At 34.3% G+C, this 27,076-nt stretch overlaps 1 protein-coding gene across 2 annotated transcripts in view; it reads left to right on the forward strand.

The window, feature by feature from the left end:
* The window catches only part of LOC149416851 (uncharacterized), a 406,606-nt gene that overhangs the window by 169,891 nt on the left and 209,639 nt on the right, over positions 1 to 27,076 (forward strand). For both annotated transcript variants that reach the window (XM_089641014.1, XM_089641015.1), the window contains one exon: positions 15,527 to 15,701. In XM_089641014.1, the coding sequence (XP_089497140.1) occupies positions 15,527 to 15,701 (175 nt within the window). The remainder of the gene's footprint in view (positions 1 to 15,526; positions 15,702 to 27,076) is intronic.

Raw genomic sequence — 27,076 nt, forward strand, 5'->3', positions numbered from 1 at the left:
TTTGCCTCTGCTGAATATATTCTATAATATTTTTTTAACCTGCATCACAGTGGGAAGGGTGAATGAAAACATCTGTCACTCCTGAATACACTGACCCCCGATTCCTTCACCTACCTATCATTTTTTTTCCTTCCCAGATCTTCCTCTCTTTCCTCTCCTTCCTTTCCTTAAAAAATCTACTACACAGCATCCCCAAAGATACATAGGCCCTAAGGGAAATTATTTTCTTCAGGGCCTCTTATCTGCCAGTGTGAAGCTATGTAAAAAAAGGTACCCAACCTATTGCTTAAACCGTATTTGTTTCACATTTAACTTTTTGGTAATAATTGATATTGTGATAGCCGAAAACGTCTTAAAAAATTCGGTTATTGAATGAAAATTTTCATGAAATCCGGCCAAACTTAAATTTCCTGAAAATATTATATATAAAATAATTTTGAACTAAACATTAAATTTTTAAAACTTAGCACTCTATCACGCTCGAAAGTCACGAGCTGTCACTGCTTACGAGAAATCTTGTAATCTTGTACAGGTAATTTTCTATTTATAAATTTATTGCTAGTATTGAATTTATGAATTTGATTAAATAATTTCAAAATCGCCAACATATTGCTGAAAATCTGTTTACACGGAGACTGAAATAAAATTTCAATTATTTCATTTGTTTTATTGTTTAAAAAATGACGGAAGGACATTTTTCAATTTAAAAAAGGCAAAACCCTTCCGGTATTTACTTTTATCACACAACTAGTACTCTTACCCGATGAATAATAAATAACAATACATTTTTTCTTCCCAATAAAAAGGCTGTGTTTTGTCATTAAAAGGTCGATTATCTTATTCGTAATAAAAAAATCCTGAAAGTGGCTCTTATACCTGGGACAAAGGGTTACATAATCCTGAATAAACAACACTTTATTCGTAATTCATTGGATTTCAAGTTTTAACGTGGTACGTTTTTCTGTTAAAACATTTTGTGGGCAACTAAATGCTTATTACCTGCGAAATGGTTGAAGATTATATTTCATAATGTTTTCCAGTTATTTAAATACATTACATTTCAATTAAATGTGACTTAAGTGTAGATATATTTCAAGACATTTATCTTTCTCTTCAATTTGTTTAGTCTTCATAGAAAGATAGTTTCATTAAAGTTATCTCGAGCAATTGTGACCCGACTAACTCACAACTTTATCTTAAGTGCACATTTCCGCTCCAATTCCATTCATAGACAGACATTTTGTTCTTATCCGTTCGCTTTGTCTTTTTAATAGAACAACTGTCCATATAACTTCAAAGTATTTACAAAAAATCTTTATTCAGTGTGTAATCCCACAAAATCATTATTTTCAAAGAAAGAAAGCCTCGTTAGTACTTTTGGTATTTATTACGTAAGGAAACTTGCTTAAACTTAGGTTTTTGGTGTACATAAGTACGAAAAAAAATATAGCCACGGTTTTGAAAAAAAAAATAAAGCTGCAAGAAATTGAATTCAAATTCGCTAATTTACTGTAATAACTTAAGGGCTTGATAAAGTGCCCTGGGACAGGTGTCCATTCTGTCCTCCATACTTTCATATTACTTTATTTATTGTCGTGATTTCTGGGTCTCAATTTTTATTTATTCATTTTATTTATTACAGGATATATACTTTTGGAAATGTTTTGACTGTACAATAAGGAGGAAAAATGTTTAATAAAAAACAAATACAAAGCCAAACACAACAAAATAAGAAAAAATCGAACAAATAAAACAAAAACAAAACAGCTATTCTTGTTTAATCCATTGCGCGTTTTGATCCTTTATTATTAAGTAAATTTTTCAACCTATTATTTCAAGTATGCTGAACAAACGGCTGTTAACTTTATGTTCTAACCAACTATTTTTTCCAACTTTCTCTTGTTCTTTTGTATACAAAAGAATTTTTTTTAATCATATATTTCGAATGCTTTTGAAGAACAGAAAAAAATATTTATTTTTATTGGAATAACTTTTGAAAGTTATACCGATCAATTTAATAATTATCATTGAAGAAGAAACAATACTAATAAATCTAAATGATACATGAAATCGAAACATGGTATCGGTTCCTACTGGAAATCGAACCCACGATCTTTGTCTTAACCCGATTCGGCAATTGTGTTCTAACTTTTTTTGTTTAATTTTTGTCGATGTCATATTTTAATTTCAAAATTAAAAATATTATCTTCATCTTATTCCCATACTTTTGGCCACATACAAAATGTCTTTATCTTTGATATGAAATGCCGTATTCAACTACAGAGATTACTTTTACTGCTGGTATTTATCCAGCATTGCTTTGAATGGACATTACTGCAAAACGCAAGCAATAAACTACGCCAATAGAACATTTGGAGTCGGTGAAATAAACAAACATAAACAGCAAACGTTAGAAAATACGAAGACGATTTGAACTTTCCGAGCAACTCAACATTTTCCCAACGATTGTAAAAAGTGTTCGGAAGAGAGAATAATACGGGATCTAGGAACAAAAAGATAAAAAGGGTACACTGTTCATCCTACAACTAAATGCAAAGTCCATGTTTTTTCTAAACTTGTGCAAGCGAAATAAATCAACTTAAATGCGAGCTTTCGAGCTGTGCTTGAATTGCGCAAACCACAAATCACCATACATTAAAATCCATTTTCAACTAGATAATTTTATCATTGATGAATAATAAGACAAAAATATTTTTAAAAAAATATTTTTTAGAAGATCATCTTTATAGAAAATAAAACACCCTTCGTTTTACACTATATAAACTCCAATTGTGGCATGTTGTAGTGCTCGAGGGAGTGAGGAAGGAAAGAATGCGAGGAAAAAGAAGGTCGGGATGAAGGTACACCTAGCTACTCATATCTAGTGACTAAATTGGTAACATCTAACTTCGCTTTTAACGGAACTTTTCTGAAAAACAACATGCCATTTATTACACATAATTTGTCAATTGTTAAACAAAGTGTAGTTAGTCCGTAACAGAGTTAGTTATTTTTAATACACTGTTTATGATCAACCTTTTCAAAGCAATAAGAACAAATCTGTTACAAATAAATGACATTAAAGTACTCTATCTTCGTCTGAGAATTTCGCCATGAAATAGAACTGCGCTGCATTCTTGTAAATAGATTAAATGCATTGCGATGGAAGCCCCAGAGTATGCATTTCTGTAAGATACAGAGAGGGCAGACACGTTCGTGTCACCAGTTGGAATGGGGTCATTGTTGGGATAATAATTATTGTAATTGAGGTTTCCCAATAATGGTAATGGTACAATTCCCTTCCAGTGGGGTGAGTTCCATTTGGGTCAAGTGGGGGGTATTATAAAGTAGTGTTATTATAAGCATATGCAAAACAAAACATACTATGGCCAATGAATTAATCATTTAGGAACATTTGTATACGATTCAATTCAAATGTTATTTAGTTTTCTTCAAAAAAGCCGCCATGATTTTTTGGCGAATTTATCAATATATATTCTTTAGCAAAAAAAAAGCTTCACCTATATTCCAATCTAGGCGTATCTTATGTTCCAGAAGCCCAAATTTAATATTGTCAGGAATACTTTCCATCGAGAAAGGGCTTATCACAGCAGCACCTTCAAACGCCAAACTTTTAGGGTGAAGTCGGAATTTTGCGACACCTGTAAAGAAAATAATGTAGCTCTCTTCTCTGCCTTGAACGCCCGTGACCCCAATGCAAGCTTCAACTCACCGAAGCAGGTATTTTTTTACACAAAGGAAGCGTACTTACTCAGAGGTTTCGATTCTTCACTTCAGCGGGCCCCACAATGGTTCGCTCAACTTTCAGAATGTAAAATGTTTAAAAAATCACTTTAGATAACCATTTGAACAACACGGCGGTTTCATCAAACTAAGCTACCTCTCAAGATCGTCTAGAGAAACTTCCCAAGGTATGGATTCGAACATAGGTCAAAATCCTGACTTTGCCATTAGTGCATAATATTTCAAGCTCTACCGGAAACCAACGGCTTAGGCCATCACGAAACAATACTCCTCGGAGCATTTTACCCTGCATATCCCTCACTATGGCGAAATGATGTACAAAATACCCCGTAATGGGTGGACACGTCCCCAGTAGCTGGGGGCTACGGGCAGTTGAGAGTAAACTACAGCTGAATGCTATACAATGCCACTAACTAACTAACGCCGTAAACAGGGTGTCCCAAAAATAGTGTCAGATACAGCGTAAATCCAACTGAGCTACCTATCAAGGTGGTTCAGATTAACTGAATATGTTCAACTGACTACGGCTACTGATACACTTACCAAGGTATGGATTTGAACATCCAAAAATCAGGTCGATATCCCGACGCTGCCATTAGTGTAGACACAAAAAAATGTGGTAAGATCTAATACTATTGCTCCATAAAAAAGTGTTGAATCCCAAAGTTAGATGAAAACAAAATATTTAAAAAAAATCGAAGGCGATTTTTAAAAAAAATTCCTCCTTATCATCGGTTTATCCTCTAAAATCATACTTAAAATTAATTCCTAGCCATAGTAAGAATAAAAAATCGTGTGATAAACAAAAAAGGTGAGCTAAATAAAACAAAATGATATTTTTTTATAAGTGAATCGAAAGTTTTGAACTTCAACAAACTTTATTTACTATTTAATTCAACATATTTTTTATGACGCAATGGTGTCAGATCTGCCGTAATTCTTTTGATATCTAAAAGGCATACTATTTATTTAATTAGTTTAAAAAAATCAAGAACGTAACTCAATAATTTATGTCTCTTTGACTAATAATCTCTTGTTTGTCAAGGTTTTACAAAAAATAGGAAAAAAATCATAACTCGAAAACTAAACTAAATCGCAGAACATACATGGGGGTGATTTGTGCTCTACGTCTGGACTTAGAGCACAAACCGCTTGACACTATTTTCGGGTCATTCTGTATATACTTACCACACAACCTCTATAAACCATACAGCCTTCATTCGCCCACCATTACACCCTACCCACTCCGTTTCTATCGGCCAGAGGCGCACTGTTGAATTGAATAGGCTACAAATAGGCTTTTGTTTGCGCCGGGCGAAGGCGGAGTTCCGATCATCTTTTGATCGGAATGACGAGAGCTCGAGTTCGGGCGGATCGGAAAGGATTATCTAGATTCAGGGTTTTAACCTGAAAAATTAACAAATAACAGATACTTTACAGTCAAAGCAAACTCTTTCATCAAGAAATGTGAGTCTAACCAAAAATAAATGTTTGATTTCTTTTTGGAACAACTTTTTAATGTTATACCCATCAAGATAATGCTAACAAATATAAACAAATCATGATGCAAAACAAGACACGGAAAATAAAAAAGATAATATTCTCAACTTATTATCGTATGATCTTCTTAAAAAAATGTTTCTAGATTATTAAAAAATTTATCTAATATTATTTAGATATCTATGTTATCTTCCGATAACAAAAGATTTGTAAAATCATTTCTTTGTAATATTTCTTAGAGAAAAGTGTTTCTCTCTATCTTGTATCATTTAATGTATTATGTAATGATGTATGTATTTTTTATTTTGGTTAAGTTTTACTTTTTCTATCTACGTGTTTTTAATTTATTTTATGATTTTCTCCACATCCATTACTTAGGTTGGAACAAAATGAATACTGAGATCTGATTACTAAACACAGTTAAAATCATTTCAATAATTTTGTTTTCTATGTGTTCTTTCTTCAGGGCGATTCTGAAAATATCTACAGTTGATTTTGTGTGTTGAACTCCCTTTAGATTCTGATTATTATTTCCATTCCGGAAAATACCATTTTTAATTTGCGTCTCTGGAATTAGAACCATAATATGAATTTATGTACCGATACGTCACACCTCAAACCTGCCGCGAAGTTCTACAAATTGGAAATTTCTACAAAATGCTATCTTTGATTTGAATTTGAGGTTGAAATTAATGCATTTCCACGAATATCCACACAGCACACGCTTTGATAAAGCAATCATGCAATATTTTCGTGTTCAATATAAGCTAGAATTATTTTTATTTAATATTCTGAAAGTTAACTACAGGATTTTCAATTAGAGGTGTTATTTTGATATTCAATCGTAAAAAATCAATGGTTTCGGTGCTTGTATGGCACGTAGCGCCGTCTTGTTGAAAGTAAAGGTTGTCCAGATCAATACCATCTAATTCCGGCCATAAAAAATCATTAATCATCTCTCGATAGTAATCCATTCACCGTAACTGTTGCTCCAGCCTCATTTTCGGATTTCCGAGCCCCAGATGCGACAATTTTGCTTGTTGACGAAGCCACCGAGGTGGAAATGGGCCTCATCACTCAAGATGATTTGCATTTGAATCACTCAAGAGAATTTTAATAATTTCATTGCATTGTTGAAGCGTGTATCGTTCCATTTTTATTAATGGCGTAGTTTCTACTTGTCAAATGTCATAAAATAACAGCTTTAAAAATAACATCTATCGAAATAGCGGGCCATTCAAAATAACACCTCTTATTGGAAAACCTGTATATAAGACTTAAGCACTTTATTTTCTGAACATCTTACCGATTTTCCTTTAAGAACCATCAAAGGTAGAACTACTTTTATATGAATCATATTATCATCAACTCGAGTATTACTTGGAAGAAAATGTTTTAAAACAAACTTTACGCTATCATTAACCACACCCGATTACTTAAGCGATTGATTCGCACACTTCAACAGAGAGACGAACGATTACAAATTCTAAACAATATCATAAATCGATTGTAAAAACTGTACCAACTCACAAAGTTTCAAAATTCAAAATCAAACTGGACCATAACTTCAGTCACCCCAAGGCAATCAATAATTTCCGCCATTAACTATCGAGTATTTTCTTCGACAGGAGTATGAGAAATAGGACATTATTGTATTATACATTTTTTTATCAAAGTAATATATCATTGAAGAAGAAGATATTACTAACAAATCTAAACGAAATGAAACAGAACAAGACACACACAAAAAAGTTCTAAACTAGGAATCGAACCCGATATCTCTTGCCTTACTGGAACAGCGTCTTAACAAGTTGACCATTGGGATCTAGCGATTAAACGTCGTTGATGGGAATAACATTCAAAAGTTAAAGAAAAGTTGTCGCAATAAAACAGAATATTGATTTAGACTTTCAGAAAAAATTGAACTGGTATATAAATTTAAAATAATGGAAATGTTTATCCGAGACACTATCTAGGTTACTAACCATTTCATTAAAAAGTTGTGATCATTTATTAAGGTAGCTGCCAAAAATATGGGAAAAAAATAGTAAGAAGATAATGTTGTTAATTTTAAATATGAGATCGATAAATATGAAGTTTAATAACTAGGTCCCAATGGTCGAGTGGTTTAAGACGCCTGTTCCGGTAAGACAAGAGACCCTGGGTTCAATTCCTAAAAAATCTTCCTCGTGTCGTCACTGGTCACTCAGCCGAGTAACCGCCCAATCCCTCCCATAGACCCCCCTAGCTGTACAATCCAATTGATTTTTTTGAAAAAAAAACATTAAAATTTCACCGGAGACCAAAATTTCGTTTGCATTTTTTAATCCAAATATTGTCAGGTACTGTTTAAAATATATCAAGTACGTCCCTTAACACACTGCATATTATTATACGTAGAATTTGTAAATCGTTATTTAAAAATGAATAAAACACCATAAAATCGAAATACACCGTTTGGTTGGAACGATTGAATCTGTTTATTTGACATCACAACCAGTCAACGTGAGTAATATATATGTGGTCTATAAGGTCCACAGTCACACCATCGTTTCGTATAATTTCTTTTAATTTCATAAAGGTACATGTTTTGAAACACCGTTAAGTTATATATTTTTGCAGTTCGGGTCCATACAGTAAAGAAAATCACGAGACGCTAAAATTCAGCGCCGATAGAAAAAAAAACTTTTTGAGACTGTTGAATGGTGACGTCAAACGCCACGTCCATAAAATTATTGCGATTTTTGGACACCGGAAAATTAAAAACCTTGACTAATTATTTTAACTATTAAAACGAACTATAACAATAAACACATAATGGTATTTAAGTAAGAAGGTTATTTTCGATTTAAAAAAAATGGACGGGAGCTCCTTATTAATCCTAAAAGCGGTCGTTAAAATATAGTAACAGAAATTCTATTCTACTGTATCACCCCAGAAGCGTTGGACGAGAGCTAAACTATTGGGGGTGGCAGTTGGTTGGGTGAGTGGGTGGGTGAAAGAGAAGAAAAGCAGGAGGGGTAGTTGCGGAATGAGTAGTCATAATGAGAATTGTACCGAGGACGTATAATTTACGGGCTTTCCATTTGTGAATGAGCCTGGCGGGCGGGTGTCCCATGTAATGCTGTACGTTTGTGTGTCAAGTGCCCTGCACTCTAATTCAATTGATTTCATACCTTTAAATTGATGGAATAGGAAATGTTGGCTAAATGGAATGGTTCAATGATATGCAAGGGATGTCAATGAGAGATTAATATTGTATCAGGTCAAATTATTGATTTCTGGAAAATTTCAGATGACTACATATATTTATTGATTTATTCTATTTTAATATGGCTGACATACTTTGAGATCGAATGAGATGAAAATGGACGATGTAAGCGTAGACGAAAAATGGAACTCAATAAAAGTGAGTCTTTGTGAGTCAGATAGAGAGGTGTGTGTTACTGGTGAAAGAGGTGGGCTTGAGCAAAAAAAATGAGTAATCAGAATGCAGAATTAAAATCAATCAGCTGATGATGCAGTGTTGATTCTTAACAGTATGGAAGATTTGCAATGTCTCGTATCTTTAATGAATCAAGTATGTTTGAAGAGTTAGTTAATGGTGAATAAATGCGAGTCCAAAGGCATGAAATAGAGAGAATTAAAATTGTGTGCAACCAACAGTTGTGAATTATGAATACTTGTAGCAGCTGGGTGAGTTTCAGTATGTGAAAGGATAATAGGGATATTAAGATATGGGTAAATTCAGGAAACTCCATTTATGGAGGACTGCACCTAAAAAATGTCCTTATGTCATAACGGAATGCTTGTACCTACCCCAAAGTACGGTAGTGGGTATGGAACTGGCATAGAATTGATGAAAGTTGACAGAATGCTGTAGAAATGTGATCCCTGAGGCGTATGTAAAACCATGCATCCTGAAAAAAATCTGGAGATTTGCAAAACATGCAAGGCAGAAAAGTACACGTAAAGCTAAGATTACGAAAGGGAAGCTTATATAGTATGGAGGACTTGTACAAAATGAATAAACTAAGAAATATGACGCGAAGAGAATTTATATTTATTTTTTATAATACTCATTACATTATATATGCAAGGAAGCTTTTGACTGTCCAACTAGGAAGGTTTCCCGTTTTAGGACAGTCAAATTAACAGGAGGAATACAGGATTTAAGAATAATGAAAATAAGTATGTAAAAGCGAAGAAACAACTAAACATTCGTGATAAATAATTATCAGATTACATGTTTTAGTAATATTTCGTAATCAGTCCTGCCTAGATCTAATAACCATTTTGTTATTTTTGGACCAAAGGATGACAATTCACACAGTTTCAGCTTTGAGGGAATTTTGTTATATATTTTATAACCATATAGTATATGACGCGTATATTATTGAAATTGAATAAGAGGTCAAAATAAATAACTATTTAATTATTTAGTATATTAATTACATAGTCAATAGAAGTAGACCACGTAGTTTCGTTAACGATATCAAATACAGCCTGAGAATAATAATTTTTGCGCGAGCCTATAAAAAAAAATCTACAATACGTAGCATAAATACAATCGTAAAAGCTTCGCGTTTTTGTTTAAATTTCATATTTAAACAGCTTACATGTATTATTTGTTTTTGCGCGTTAGGGATTATCCCCACTTTGGGATATTAATTGCCCCCTAGACGTATTACATATAACCTCCATAAAAAATATAATATATAACATCTCCAACCATTAATACAAAATTTTATAACCCTTATAACAAAACCTCCCACCATATTACGTGGGCCGGGATCAAAGCGGGTATTTTTTAAACTAGACCACTGAAGAAATGCACAGAAAGAATCATGTTGTGGGCGTGACAGTGTGCCCGAATAAAGCTTTTTTTTCTTGTTGAAATTGAATAAAAAATTTCAAATATCGAAATTTATCGGAAAACACGAGTCTCAACTGTTCCTGTTAATCCGGAGCCAGGTACTATCCCCAACTGGGTATGCTGTGAGAGTGAAGGCAATGGAAACGTGAGGGAGATGGGAAAGTAAAGGTTGGAAAATATCTGGCTCTACATGTACACCTGGTAACCAAACACGTCTAAAGTCAACTGTATTGCTTTGTCTGAGGAGTAAGAGTCAGATTTTTATCACATACGTTAAATTATCACTTCTATAAATGATTTGTTCACTGAGTCTCATCATAAAAGATTTTTTTGGTTTACTGAGTTCAGAAAAATAAGATAACCGCTAATTTCATTAAAATTAGTATGTACATATCAAAATGATTTATTAGTTTTAAAATATAACAATAAAAAGAAAAAATTATAAGTCGGTTCCCTTAAGAAGTATTTCATCAAAATCGATTAATTAATCCTGTTTTAACTCGACCCTTTGGAATTTCATCTGTATGTTTACTTATTTGTTACCTTCCTCTTCCAATCTAAGATGGTGGCCTTTTTGGATACTACCTTTTTATCCCGCCAGAGTTCGCATGATAGTGGATCTACGAGCTTTCAAATCGAAATGATCAATATTACGGTCCGTACGGGCCTGAAGAAAATTTAAAAAATTCAATATTGTCATTGAAATGTTGACATTCCTCTGGAAAAACTGCATGAATCTTTATTTGATTCTTTTAAATAATTAATTTTGTTGGTAGGTATGTGTACCTACTTACTTAAAGAACTAATGATTTCAGGGGAAATTTTGGTTTTGATTTAATAAATAAAAAATATTAGAATAAAAAATTGTAAATAAGAGTGATTAGTTGTAGTTCATTTCTTTCACTGGTCCTTGTTATAATTCCACACTCATGTGAAAATGGTACCTATTTAGAGAACCCGTGTGTGTTCCACTTGTCTAAGCATATCTTGGTGAACAAAACATGTTGCTTTTGTGTTTTTACAAAGGTGAACGCTTACATGGGGATAGTGCTTTGTGTGGGTTTTTCTACTACCTGCCATGGTGACATATTTATTTTTAAGATGATTACATGTAAATATATACAGGATTTTCCAATAAGAGGTGTTATTTTGATATTTAATCGTAAAAGATCAATGGTTTCGTTGCTTGTGTGGCACGTAGCGCCGTCTTGTTGAAAGTAAACGTTGTCCAAATCAATACCACCCAATTCCGGCCATGAAAAATCATTAATCATCTCTCGATAGTGATCCATTCACCGTAACTGTTGCTCCAGCCTCATTTTAGAAAAAGTAAGGTCCAATGACTCCGCCGTACCATAAACCGCACCAAACAGTCACACTTTGAGGAAAGAGAGGCTTTTCAACAACAACTCTTGGGTTTTCCGAGCCCCAGATGCGACAATTTTGCTTGTTGACGAAGCCACCGAGGTGGAAATGGGCCTCATCACTCAAGATGATTTGCATTTGATTCACTCAAGTGAATTTTAATAATTTCCATGCGTTGTTGAAGCGTGTATCGTTCCATTTTTATTAATAACGTAGTTTCTACTTGTCAAATGTTAAAAAACGACAGCTTCAAAAGTAACATCTACCGAAATAGCGGGCTATTCAAAATGACTCTTATTGGAAAACCCTGTATTTTTTTAATTTGTCACACCTGCCGTCATGCCTCGCAAAAAAACATAATTTGTATTTTAAATTCATAAAAGTGCAGAAAATATAATTTCTTCTTTTAATGGTAATTATAAAATTAAAAAATAGTAATTATTGTAAGATGAGACCGTCGATTATCCAATTTTGGAGGCGGATTTGAGTACCGCCGCCCCGGGAACCATGTATTGGATAACCAAAACCCCTACCATAGGTCACCTGAAGTGGTCCGCTATGTTTGGTGATTTAGCAGGGGTGCCCGGGTTCATCGGGTGAGGTGTGTTCAGAATGTACCTGCCCACCACCTCCGTGGCGTGCCAGATCGGAAGAGGCTGGTTTGGGAGATCCTTTGACCCCTCGGCCCATCGCATTGACAGACTGATCCCTAGATTCCTACCCAACCCTCATATCCTTTACCTTCCCAGAACCTCCTCCCTTTCTTTACAATGATCCTCCACCCAGCGTTCCAAAAGATGACAGAGGCCCCGAGGGAAATTATCTTCCTCAAGGCCTCCTGAGGAAAATAATTAGTAACTGTCTTTTTTATTTTTGCTATAATTTTGTTCTCAATTTAATTTTTTACCGTTTTGTAAAAGCCCAATAGGGCGTTAATAAATAAATGGAGTACTTAAGTACGTACTCTTTATTTTTCGAGGTTATGTAAGCGGCGAATAAGTATTAGCGCGCAATAGTTGCTTTTAGAATAATCTCTGTTAATAATCTCTCAAAAGCTTAGCTTGGAACGGACTACTTTATATAAAAACCTTCTGATTTATAAGATCTGATAGTTTCACAATATTATAGTCATCATCGTTAACCGTCCTTATAAATACATATTATTTGACAGTGTTGGGAAGATTATATCAACGACCAATAAAGTAATGGCAATTTAAAATTTAATTTAATTTGTCGCTAAAAAAATGACCAAGTAGATTTATTCCGTTAATTTTATTTATATATATACTATATTTATTGAAAGTAGAGAAAAATTGAGCACCGTCAGGTACACATTAGCAAGTTATAAAATAAAACAATTCTGATAATCTAGCTATGAATGCTTTAGGTTTTTACGCAATTCGCGCAAATACGCGCATGACTGCCAGATTTTTAAACTATCTAGAAAAAATCGATTTTATTCACCTTTGGTATAGGTCCAACGCATCAGCAAAGCAAGAAATGGGTCCCTGTCACCCGTCGGCATCAGTCAAAGTTCAGTTATATATTATTTAGTTGTGGTGTTCCTCGCGGCGAACAACTGATATCCGGTTTTTCGCCTTTTTGCCGCGGCCTAGTTCGCTCCCACAGTTCCTAGTACCGCTCACGGTGCCTACCCGTGTTGTCGCTTTAGTTTTCAAAATACGACCATTTATTTTATTTGGCTTAAGTGAAAAAAAAGTAACTTTTATTTCACATTTATAAAATTCAAAGCTTTTCATGACTTAGGTAACAAAATCGTTTTATTCGTGCACTGCCGTCTTTGTATGTCACTCGATGTATCACTGTTTGGATGTCACTACCATATGAGGGATCGGCACTGATAGATAAAGGTACTATGACGTCGATACAACTACAAATCAAACCGATCTTCTATTGTCTTATCTTTGAGATGCATCCATCGCTACTCTAATAGATATTTCATTAATCGAAAGATTAAAAGGAATATAGTTCTCGCGGTGATCGCCACTACCGCCCTCCCGTCACGTTTCCGTAAAACAGATCATCCCTTAAGCCGGCTTTCAGGGAAAAAATCTATCGGAAGAGATCAAACGGGTGAATGAAGGCCGCAGATGGCAGAAAATAATTTCCCATCTTCAAAGGTTGTTTTATGGAGCAAAATAAATGCCTTTGCACGAAATCTGTCATATGCTCCATTAACACGACTGGATATTAAATGTGTTCTTTGCGAAACTACACAGACGTACAATTTTACAAAAATAGTAAATGTGATCTACTTTCCCTGAACTACTTGAACGAATTCAATTAAGAGTACCCATCAGGCAAACCAGACAAAATCACACATTAAACCTCCCTCAATGCAGCACTAATTCAAAACAAAACACATTCATTCGTACTTCATACAGTGAATTCGATTTATTAACTCAGCGCTCACAACTTCAAACCTAAAATCAATAAATAACATTCACACAATACATTATACTCTACACATAATATATCCATCCCCTTATCCGACCTCCCACTATCCCATCCCCGTAGTATTAAGGTAGAAGCACACTGGGTTGACGTACGCTACGTAAGCAATGCACAGAGATATCTAGAATAATTATAATCGATACATTTCTTATGAAAATAGATGCTTTAGAAACACACTTGTCACACAAACCTACGCTTCTATTGCTGCGCCGACCTGAGCTGTCCAGATCGGCGTAGTAGGTGTAAAGATGAAAGGGGTGGCGTCACGCCTTTAGCTAGTCGATTTCACACATTTGATTGGTATTATCTATGCATCTACTTTTATGTTTGGTATATCTATGGTTATTTGTTTTGACAGTTGGCTTAGTAAAATAATAAACGAAGTTCATTATCCTCAAATTCGCTCTCTGAATTACAAGACAAATGACAAAACAAGAAACCACTTATCACAAGAACCAGTGTGCACATTGACCTGGGAAAGTAATCACTAATCTTAAAACACTTATATGAAAATCTACTATTGGTTCCATTTCTTTATTATATTCACCATACGTATTTAAAAATATTGTCTACTGTTGTTTATCAATTAAATTTAATTAAATTTAATACGTACTATTCCCCAAATGACACAAATACCTTTGGGAGTACAATTAAGTAATACTGAATCCAATACATCTATAATGTATTTAAAAACAATAACCAAATAATTGCTGAAACAGATTTGGAAAGACGACAATCCAATGAGGTACGTTTGTATAGCATTCTTAACATTGTATATTCCTGAACCACTTCACAGTGAATGGTTTAAGATGGTAAACTCAATAAAATACATACATAGCTAGGTAGTGTTATGATTAACAACCACCCTCTTTCGGATTAATTCAAAAGTTATTTATTTGCAAGGTTTTGAACTGTTTAAACCTGTGTGAATATATTATGTTGGTTAATCTTAAAAGCAGAGATCTGCTCACAGGGTAAAATCATTTTCAGTTCTTATTTGAAAATATCAAGTTGTTTATTCATAAAAAACAACGCGGTTCTTCACACTTTTTCAACGGTTAAATTAATCTGTGGGGTCATTTTAATTGTATATTAATGAAATACTTTGCTTACACCAGATTTAAATCTACATGTTTCAAAGTCAATGGCTTCTTTGTAGATTATTATTGATTAAAAAGTGGTGTAAACAAATTATTTCATGTAAGTTTTTTTTATTATTTCATTTATAAATAATCAAAATGACGCCACAGAGTAATTTAACTGTTGAAGAAGTTTGTTTTTAACTCCGCAGAACAGGCGAATCGTCTGATTAAAGATTAACACTCACCAGACAAAATGTAATTGCATTTGTGATTACATATACCCACTGATAAAAATGAATACTTAACTAACAATTATTACGTTTCAAATAAAAGTAATAATAATTTGTAAACTTGTAAACAAGTGCGATGTAGAATCAATTTTGGTCATTAGGTCTCCTTTACTATGCACACGAATAGTTACAGTTAGATATGTTTTTAATCGTTGGTCTGTTTTATTTTGCAGGTGTCCGGCGCGCGTCTGGGCTTGGGCGCGCTGCGGCCTCGCGCCGTGCTCATGTGCGGCGCGGTGGGCGGAGAGGGCGGCGTGGCACTGCAGCTGCGCGGCGCCGGCGAGGTGGCCGTCTCCTGCCAGGACCCCGCGCTGCTGGCCGACCTGCTGGCCACGCTACACGCTGCCGGTGAGCCTAACACACACTCCCTACTCCCTGATCCCTGATCCCTGCTCAGGGGACTGGATTCACGAGGACTCATGTTGCGCTGTTGCGATATACTAATTGGGGGGCACGGCAAGGTGGCTGGCATTTCGTGGTGATAGACGCCCCTTTCACACCTGGAAATAATATTTGAATTTTTTGTTTATGCAACTATGGAATTCTTAGCTAGCTTTGATTAACTAAGCTAACCTGACGTAGTTCAACAGTTTGATGGTCTACTGTGTGTGTGAAGAATGTGTAGAAAAGCACTCCTCTCGAGCTGTTGAATCACCAGTCTGAAAACTACTTCAGGCGACTTTGTTACACACGTGTTAGTGAAAAGTCGTTTCAATTTTGTGGCGCAGGGTTGACGATTTTAATCGAACATTTCGAAATAAAAAAAAAATAATGTTAATAAATAGGTAATAAAACAATTGGATTTTTTTACGTGAATACCGAACAAGATTTCTAACTGCTCCTAACCATCTGGTGCGAGTGTCTATGGTATCCCCAATTGGGGTGTGTTATAAGGCTTAAGGTAGTTGGGTGGGAAAGAAGATGGAGAGGAAGGTGTTAAAGTACCTGGATATTCAGATCTGGTTATCAAACATGGCCAAAACTATTTCTAGCAACGATTCAATTTTGAATGGTGGTCTTAGAATAGGGCGATACTGAGAGTATCTTCCACTCTATGATGAGATATCTGGAACACTGACAAATTTTATAGCGAAATCAAACAGGAAAATTTTTCACGCCGAAAAACGTTGTTTTACTGAAAAGATGTAAAATCTATTGTTAACCATGTTATTGTTAAAACTCACAGCACAAACTCAAACAATGCGATAATCCGCGCTTTAGAGTGATTTTGTCAGTTGACGTTTGGATATTTATCTTTTTTTAAATCATCGCATCGAACCGAATAATGTTCAGCTTACCAGAATTTAAACAAAACATGCATTTTGCAGTGAATAAATGCAACATTGTTTATTTCCATAAAATAAAATAATAACATCGGGATGATACTGAGATAAACGTAAATGAAAAGATTCCTTGTTTGAATCGAATTGTTGCTCAAAATGGCTTAGCCGTATTAAGACGAAACAATGCCCTAAAATAAAGCCAGAATCTTAACGACGTAAGTGAAGCAGCCGTGCACAAAAATATGCGACACGCGGCTCTAATGTATTGAACAGACTTGCGGTTGAAACTGCCTTATCGAATCTCTAGAAACATTTGAGATTTTAGTAACACGTTCATCAGAAATAATTAAAATGTGGGCATCAATCAAACCCCCGTTTTAGAGTCTTATGTCGCCATAATTGGCCAGATCTGAAAATCAGGTACTTCCCAAAATTTCCCTTAACATCTCTTTTCTCTTTGGGCCCCAGATTTTAGAATATAACCCAGATTGAAGATGCCAGCGTCCTAACCCGGTAACGCGGTAATTATTAAAAACGTATATATTTAGAATAATGAAAATATTGATAATTTGGATAAAATCATATAATTTCAAGACAATTTGCCAATCAGTCGACGAACGAATTACACCTTATCTAACTGAACTCAATTGCGCTTTGTTCAATTAATGGCCTGATTTATACGATATGGGGTTAGTCAGTGAACCATCTCCGTTACTGATCTGAATTAAACTGCAACACGGGCATTGTGTGGGGGCATAATCTGTATACAGATCTACAGATGTATATATAACTTGTATATGCACTTGTGTGGGATGCTGCAACAACAAAGGAGGTGGAATAGAGACATAGGACAACTGAAACTAGTTGGATAACTAATTAGCGGAGCTTGGAACCACGAGAAGTTCACACGTAACTGAATTACGTACGACCAGAACTCTATGTCTTTGAAGCTGAGTTCGCTATAGATATTCCGTGCAGGATGCATATTCCTTCACTAGCATTTCAATTATTAAGTATATATTTTACTAAACTTGCACATTGAGTACTAAGAAAAAGTAGATTTATTATTTTTATTAGTGGATCCGTACGAGATATCGTTTTCGGTAATAAATAACTACAAATCTTGTAAGCAGAAATTAACCCATTCCCCGACATATGATAAATCTGAAACTTGACAAAAAGACTCATTGACGATGACAATGCTATCTATCTTTTGGTGGCAATCACGTACACACGCGGACATACACGATTTTTTTTAAATAGGGTGATATTACAGCAGTTATACAGGGTTTTCCAATAAGAGGTGTTATTTTTATATTCAATCGTAAAAGATCAATGGTTTCGTTGCTTGTGTAGCACGTAGCGCCGTCTTGTTGAAAGTAAACGCTGTCCAGATCAATACTATTCAATTCCGGCCATAAGAAATCATTAATCATATCTCAATAGCGTAATCCATTCACCGTAACTGTTGCTCCAGCCTCATTTTCAAAAAAGTAAGGTCCAATGACTCTGCCGGACCATAAACCGCACCAAACAGTCACACGTTGAGGCTTTTCAACAATAACTCTTGGGTTTTCCGAGCCCCAGATGCGACAATTTTGCTTGTTGACGAAGCCACCGAGGTGGAAATGGGCCTCATCACTCAAGATGATTTGCATTTGATTCACTCAAGTGAATTTTAATAATTTCAATGCGTTGTTGAAGCGTGTATCGTTCTATTTTTATTAATGGCGTATTTTCTACTTTTCAAATGTAGAAAAATGACAGCTTCAAAAGTAAAATTCACCAAAACCCACCCACCGTGCTATCGACCGCAAACATATTTAAAATTCATTAAACTTTATATTAATTTTTAGCGGTTCAACTTAATGAAACTCTGAATGTGGTTTATTGTCTTTATTATACATTAAAATTGATATTTCGGCTCCCAATAACTCGCTGATTGAACTGAAATAATGGGCTGAAAATATGTTAGTGAATCTAAACATTTCAAGCTTTACTTTTAGTTTACTTTTAATCGTTAGACACTTTTAGGGATATCTTTTAAGGTTATGCACTACGTTGTGTAATATTTTAAATTGAGCCGCTATCAATAATAACCCTTACGTAGATGGCGATAAGGTTCAAATTCCCGCTTAACACCATCCGCCTGTTTTGATTTATGCAAAAAAAAAAAACATGGCAAAAAAGTGCATTTTATTTTATTTTGTATTATCAGGCATAAATATTTAATTTTTTTTCGATCATTTTATAAATAACTTAATTTTCCACATTATGCAATAAAATCATAACCGAAAATGGGTTCGTAAGTAGGAGATTTTGAACTTGAAAGCAGTTTTCATAGGCCTTATACATAATTTTTTTCTGGGCTTATAAAAAGACTTATCTAAAAAATACTCGATTATTTCAAAGGCTAAGATGTATTCTACTTGCAGTATTTAATTAAAGCATCTGAAACATTTCTAGGCGACCAAATTTTCAAACGAAAAACACATGATTTTGCATTACTACGAATGGCATCGCCTTAAAAGTCGAAATTGAAAGATATGACAACGGAAGTTGCAAGGTTTTCCATTTTATTGTGCTTTCTTTTGTAATTTTCCTTCTTCCTTAATTTGTAAGTTTTACAGATTACTATATCTTTTTATGATTCCTGATCCGTAATATAGCCTAGGTATTAAAAAAATACATGTATTTTGATGAATCTTATAACACTGTTTGATCAAAATTCCGTAATTTACTGCCACATGGTTTACTTTTTAATTAACGTAAGCTCTTCTCAGTCACGGCAGGTTGTTGCGAGTACAGGGGAAATATAAAAGAAATAAGAAAAATGTTTCTTTTTTATTATTGAGGGCCTATCCATCACTTGGCTGACGGCATCTGAACTGCGGGTTTCCATCGATCACCAAACACACGGCAGAGTGAAACAATGATCTAAAATAAAATGAAAATTCCTTAATTAAATTAAATGTTGTTACCCAGGCATATTTCACATAAGTTCAAATAAGTGTACAGATTTATGAAAAATATCTCGGGAGGATATTGTAAGTATATTTACTACTTCACTACAGCATTTATATTACATCCATCATAATTTATGTTTTACGTGAATCCAGGGCAAGAGTCCCAACTGCTCCCAACCGTCTGAAGCCAGTGAGACTACAGGGATGCCCGATTGGGATATTTTGTGAGGCGGAAGGTAGTGGAGAAGGGAAGGCGATAGGTTAAGGGAAGGAGGAGTACCTGACTATTCAGATCTGGTCACCAAATACGGCTAAAGCCATTTAAAGTAACGTTTCAATTCTGAATCGTGGTCTTACACCGGGCAATACTAAGAGTATCTTCCACCCTGGAACGTGCCGTAAAATTGTGAATCGTGAAATAAAACAAATTAATCCACATCTTTATTCTGACATATTTGAAAATTGAAACATTTAGCTGACAACTTCATTCAGAGTTCCGGCATCTCCCTAGTGAAAAATCGTCATTTAGAACTGAAACATTGCTTGAAATGGTTTTAGCCGTGCTTGGTGAATAGATCTGAATTGCCAGGTACTTTCCAAACTTCCCCTTCTTTCTACCACTCTCTTCAGCCTCTTAAGTTATCCCGATCGGTAATGTCATAGTCCCACAGGCTTCTTAAGCGGTGCCGACTCAAAAGACGTACAAATAAACAGTAAGCAGTCAAAAAGAAAGATATGACACCGTGTTAAGCTCGGCGTGCGCAAGTAAATATTGATTATTAAAAAAGTAATATACAGTGTTGTAACTCAACTCCCCGTATTCGCTCAAGCTTTACACAGAGTTTTTTTAAAATCAGACCTAAACAGTGACCTTCCTCTTGTTACAAAACAAAAATTAAGTGTGCAAATTTTCATCAACCTCGGACTAAAACTGTAGATTTGCATACAAATAAAAACCACGCCGCACACCCGTCAGCCGTCCGCTCGCCGTCCACTCGTCACAAACAGACAATCGACTTTATATATAAGAAGATTTGCGGCAGGTTCTAGTGGAAGATGCTCTCAGTAAGACCACCATTCAGAAATTTAAACTTAATTGAAATATAGCTTGTGCTTTGCGACCAGATGTAGATAACCACCTTCCCACCTTCATCTTCTCCTCCCCGCCACCATCAGCCTCACAACACACCCCAACTGGGAATGCCATAGTCTCACTGGTTCCAGATGATTAGGAGCAATTCAGACACTTGTGCGGTATTCATAAAAATAAATTGATTTCAGAATCATAGTTTTTCAACCAGAACATTTGAAAATTAAATTTTCTTATATTCCAACAATCTAAGCATTTTAACATTGGGATTATTTCCGCAAAATAAAATAGCACCGATCCACTCTGTATAATGCGGCTCTTTCCAATTACTCGCGGAAACAAGCAGACCGCAGGAGGAATTTTTTTTCTGTCCGAGTTTCAAGTAAGTTTTCCTCGCTGAAAGTTAAAGTGGCCGCCGAATTGTTGGGTCTTTTGGTTTGAAATATCAATAAAGAAGCCTGTTTATTTAGTCCGGGCGACTTGGAAGACAAGTGACTTTGGAAAACTTTGACAGATGCTCATAAATTTCATAAACAAAGTCGTCAGACTGTTGGGCTTTGGGCTGAGAACTTATAGGGCTTCGTATTTACACTTTGACGCGAGTTACTAGTTGTAGCTTCACTGTCAAGTTCAACAGATTGTTTATGAGAAACTTGAAAAAACTCCATGATAAAAAGATATTTGAGTTCATGATTAAATAATATCATGCATTCTTAGGTTCAGCGTCTTTGCTAATAATTGTAAATCACCAAAATACAGATTTTTATTATTATTGTGCAAAAAATACTGTATTACCGAAACGAATACGAAGTAGGGGTACATTGTAATTGTTTATATTGACATGTGGTTATCGTGGTGTATAAATGAAAGATCTCTTCAACTCAGGTATAGCGTTTATTGATAAGTTGAAAGCTGATTTACAATCGCAATATTTCACGTTTATTTATGCACAAATACTATGGAATGCTCGCGAAACTAGGTCGTGGTACTGTAGATAGCAGCTGTCGACGATAGTAAATACTGAATACTAAAAATATGCTCGGTGCGTTGGGCTTATTTATATTGTCCGGCTGGTGGCAACAGTAGGTAGATAAATGGCAACTAAATCGAGGCCACTCGCTCGGTGTGGACCTTTCTCGAAGTTTCGACGGCGCGGAAATTATGCCTAGGCGGTAGACTCGAACCTTCTGGCAAGTTGTCGTAGTGTCCCAGACGGACTGCAGTATTATTGTCGTCGATAGACAAGTAGGTGCTTGTAGTACGTAGGTTGCTCTGTTTTGATTTCGACTGCGAGTACGTACCTAAGTAGCAAGTAGCAAGTACGTACCTAAGTAGCGTCGAGCTGTTTATTATTAATGATTTAATCTGGATTCTTCTGCTACAGACATAATAATTCTCTATCCTTTTTAAAAACCAAAGGGGAGAGATCTCCTAAAACGGGTTCTTGCAAAACGACACGGTATAATTATGAAAACTCAGGATTGTAACGTGATATGCAAAAGAAATCAGACAATACGATCTGAAATTACAAAATTGTTTTGAATAGCATCATGCCAGTAGCTCGGAAAATCTCCACCTGCTGACAGAAACACAAAGAGCCTAAAAAACATCGGTTAATTTTTGGTCATATATTTCTAGGTACAATTCTCGCGCTATTATAAATAAGAATCTAAACGAAGTATATTGACGTTACTTCAGAAGAGAAACTAAAACAAAATCCTTTTTTAATGGTGACCGGATAAGTCATCAAAATTACAATTCAACAAACCTTTAAAACGTGATATAAAGTCAAGAAAATCGATTAAACAAAACTAGGTTAAATTGGTTACTTAGGTTAGGTTTTAAGTTAGGTTTTTTGGCTCTTAATGACTTTATGCGACTTTTTAAAGTTATGTCTATTTGAATTTCGATTTTGTTTTCGTGATCGAATGAATAATATAATTAAGGCGATGCCATACGTAGTAATGCAAAATCATGTGTTTTTGGTTTGAAAATTTGTTCGCCTAGAAATGTTTCAGATGCTTTAATTAAATACTGCGGGTAGAATACATCTTGGTCTTTGAAATAATTGAGTATTTTTTAGATAAGTCTTTTTATAAGCCCAGAAAAAAATAATGTAAAGGCCTATGAAAACTGCTTTAAAGTTCAAAATCTCCTACTTACGGACCCATTTTCGGTTATGATTTTATTGTATAATGTGGAATATTAAGTTATTCATAAAATGATCGAAAAAAAATTAAATATTTATGCCTGAACATCCACAAAATAAAATAAAAGGCATTTTTTGGCCATGTTTTTTTTCTTACATAAATCAAAAGAGGCGGATGGTGTTAAGCGGGAATTTAAACCTTATCGCCATCTACGTAAGGGTTGTTATTGATAGCGGCTCAATTTAAAATATTACACGACGTAGTGCATCGCCTTAATAAAATTGAAATGGAATTTTGGAAGTGGAAATTAAACCACTTTCCGGCATTCGATCAAGCTGAAACTCAGCCGATAGACTCGCTGTCGATGAAAAATTTCATCCATCCATTTTGGTGGCAAAATTACACCAGTTAATATACGAAATAAATTTGGGGAGAAAGGCTCAATCTTGTCGGGGTTGTCAAGAAAAGATCAATGCATGAAGCTGGTTCTTCTGAGCACTTTTCATAAAAAAATATTGGTAAAAAAGAACAGCGCATCTGCAATCTACCTTTATATAAATGTACTCATTTGTTTCCTATTTTCCAAATTTGTCTCGGATCTGTGACGTCACCCACCTCTCACTTACAATTTATCTTCTTAAGCACCACTAATTAAAATTAGTTTATAAATAATGAACTCTTCGCCAAACAGACGTGTTGTCGTTTTGTACTGCTCGAGAATTCTGAGGCGGCAGCTGAAAAATTGACGCTGATTCAGCACATCCCCCTACTTCACTATTAGATTTAGATACCTTTTACTATACCTTACTGACCGAGATTCTATCGACGGAAGAATCCGAATTAAATTAGCCTTGCCTTTAAATATCAGTACCGGTACAGCTTCGATCAGAAATCTTTTCCTAAGGAACGCCTTCTCACTCTGCGCATAAAATGGAAAAATAGATTCTTCGGAGTGGAATTTTATCCCCTCGTAATAGCGAAGGGGTTAGAAAATGAATTCCAAAATGGCTTTCAGGCCGTGCCTGTGGAAGACTGACTTTACACACTTCCCTGTGATTATTCCATCGGCACACAATGGGATTTATATTGAAAATACGCCTTATGTTTTTACAGTTAGGGAATACACGAAACTCCTTTGTAATAAAATATCATTTTTTACATTTGAAAAGAACACTTTTTTTAGTCCTTTGTTGAATTTTTTGGCGCTCTTTTAGATTACATTTGGGATAATCGTGTTTTGCTTAAGTTTTAGTGAGTACCTATCTTAAAATAATGAAATTATATATTGGCATAGAATAAAGAAGAAAACTGGAAATGTCTTCCATATAAATGTGAATGGAAATAAATGTGCCACTTACTTCTGTACACGGAGAAAAATTGCTAACAATGAATATTTATTAAAAATATATTCAAATTATTTGTAATCCTGTTAAAAACGGGATTGCAGGCCCTTAGTAAATGAATTGATAAATGGTTACCTGTTAAGCTTTTAGTAAAAGAGGAATGTGTTATCTCAATGTCGTAATACGTGTTCATAAAAATCATAAAATTTTCGAATTTCGCCATTATATGAACACTATGAACAGTAAACACGGGTTCCGATATATTAAGAAGTTACTAAATGTTTATTAGAAAACGGCCTGCAATCCCGTTTTAATAAGAAATCCTCATTTTTCTCCGTGTACGACTGACTTATGTACCTTTTGGTTCTAGACCATTTAGTGCGCTGTCTGTCTCTCTTACATTTGCCTGAAAAAGTATATCTCACTTTAATTTTGTAATCAAGGTAAAACACAGTTTTGCATGGAAGTATAAGCCTAAATTAGGCTTGTATTTGTATCACCAAAGACGCCCACAGGGCACTTCTTGTGTTATTATGTATTATATGTATATTTGTACTCTAAAAATATACCTACTTATTGAGACGTAAAGACTTCAAATTCGGTATATGTAAAAATATAGATAGATATTTCGTACATAACGTAAACACACGGAGAAAAATGAGTATTGCTGATTTATTAAAATTCGGTTAAAAACGGGATTGCAGGCTGTATTCTTGTTAAGCTTTTAGTAAATTCCTAATATATCGTAACACGTTTTCATACATCTGCATTTGACCTGATAGCATTTTAGCATTTTTATCAACACGATAAAAAATTCTGCTTTACTGAAAGTTTATTAGGAAACCTATCACTTCATTTGTTAAAGGCCTGAATCCCGTTTTTAACAGGATTCCTAATAATTTGAAGAGATTCTCAATTCATTGGCAATATTTCATATGCTATAGTTAAGTTTTCTATGTGTGCGTATTCGAAATAAATTGCCTTCATTATGTGTGGTATTGTTCAATCAGTAAGTAATAAAGACCGAATTATTAATATTACGTAACATTTTCAGAATTATTGACGAAAATGTTTTTCCCTTTGTGCATGAAACCAATATTATCTGAAATATTATTGAATATTCGTGGAATAGTCACATTTGCGGTTGTTTTGTATATTGATGGAGAAATTTGTTGGTTATTTGGTTTTTGACTGAAAACGTTTTTGGTTATGAAATTTTGTGGTTAATATTAATAACTTTATTGAATTAATACATAATTAATGTATCATTATTTTTTTTTAAGTTATTTTTTTTAGTTTGTACCTACCTATCAGCGTGAAAAGATGTACCCTATAACTATAACAAAATACACGACCAGACCATGATTAGAACAAAGGATGATAGTACCAAAAATTAATTCATCTTTTGGACGTTTCCGTAGGTATTCCTGGCTGTGTATAATGGGTTCAATCAGCAAAGTTGAAACAGATCCTCTTAAAAAGCAAATTACCATATGGCTGATAAAAATGGCAGATTGAAATCGGAAAGCATGCTGAATGAAATCATTGTCTGACTAAAGAAAAATCCTTAAGTGAAATCATTCCGACTTTATCCCTATTATTGTATATTATTTTTGTTTTTATATTACTATTTATGTCAGGATGTTGCCCCATAATACGGGCATTTACCTTTTTTAGGGAATTAATAATAAATAAATAAATAAGTGTGATATACAACAATTTGAAGGAAAACTAATATCGCCAGTTTAAATAAAACCTTTCAATTCTTATGTTCTCTAGAGGCCCAACAAATAGATTTTTTGCACAGCGAGAGCTAATTTATCATATTTGAAATAGATTGATCATTTTCATATGAAGTAAGATAAATCTGATATTATTATTTTTTATTCAAGATTCAACTAGAAATAACTAATACATTACACATAAATACATTACATAACGATATTATTCACTTTCATTGTTTTGTTCATTGAGCACAAAAATCGGGAAAAAAATCTTTAGCCACCATGTTGGATATTGTGAACTTTTGGCAGTGATTCTTTGGAACTTGTATTGATATACATTTTTTTAAATTTACATGCTTGTACATACAGTTTGCAGGTAAATAAATTAAAAGTGCAAGTGATACAAAAAATGTTCTTAATTTAAAACATGAATACAGTGTTAAGTACAGTAACTGTATATGGTAATGTGTTGTGAACACATCACAACAAAAGCCTGTCCTAAGGTATGTATCTTTTCTAAATAGTATAAAATAAAGTCGCTTTTTGCATCTGTCTGTTTGTGCGCTTAGTTCTTCTAAGCTACGTAACGGATTTTGATAATTTTCAGTGAAAACTTTTCAATATCATTTAGAAAATTTCTTCCGGAACAGTTGGTTGTTCGCAAAATATATTCCAAGCCTATTAATATCCTCTTCCAATTCTAAGCAGTCATTCATGTTAGTGACTTTTTTGTAAATTTTTGTGTCATCTGCAAAAATATGGAATTTTGAGTTTTTAATCATGTCCCTGTATCATTGATATAAAAAATAAACAATAAAGGTCCCAGGTATGATCCTTGTGGAATTCCTGATGGTATATTATAGATATATATATATATATATATATATATATATATATATATATATATATATATATATATATATATATATGTGAAGAGAAACCCTTAGATCTAACTTCTGTTTGATCCATCATAGAAGGTAACGTATGTAAGTGGCACTTGTGCCATTAATTCCAAATATATTTTCCTGAAATTAACAGTTTTCTTTTGGATATTTTTTCTACACTTCTCCGCTGCTATTTTATTTGTGTCCTATAAGTACGATGAACTTTGCACAGCTCCGTCAAACACTTTATACCAAATAACAGGACCTACAACCAAGCTCCTTA

The sequence above is a fragment of the Hesperophylax consimilis genome, chromosome 16 (assembly GCF_061612785.1).
Source record: "Hesperophylax consimilis isolate HC1 chromosome 16, BYU_Hcon_1.0, whole genome shotgun sequence".
In the NCBI taxonomy this organism is placed as follows: Eukaryota; Metazoa; Arthropoda; class Insecta; order Trichoptera; family Limnephilidae; genus Hesperophylax; species Hesperophylax consimilis.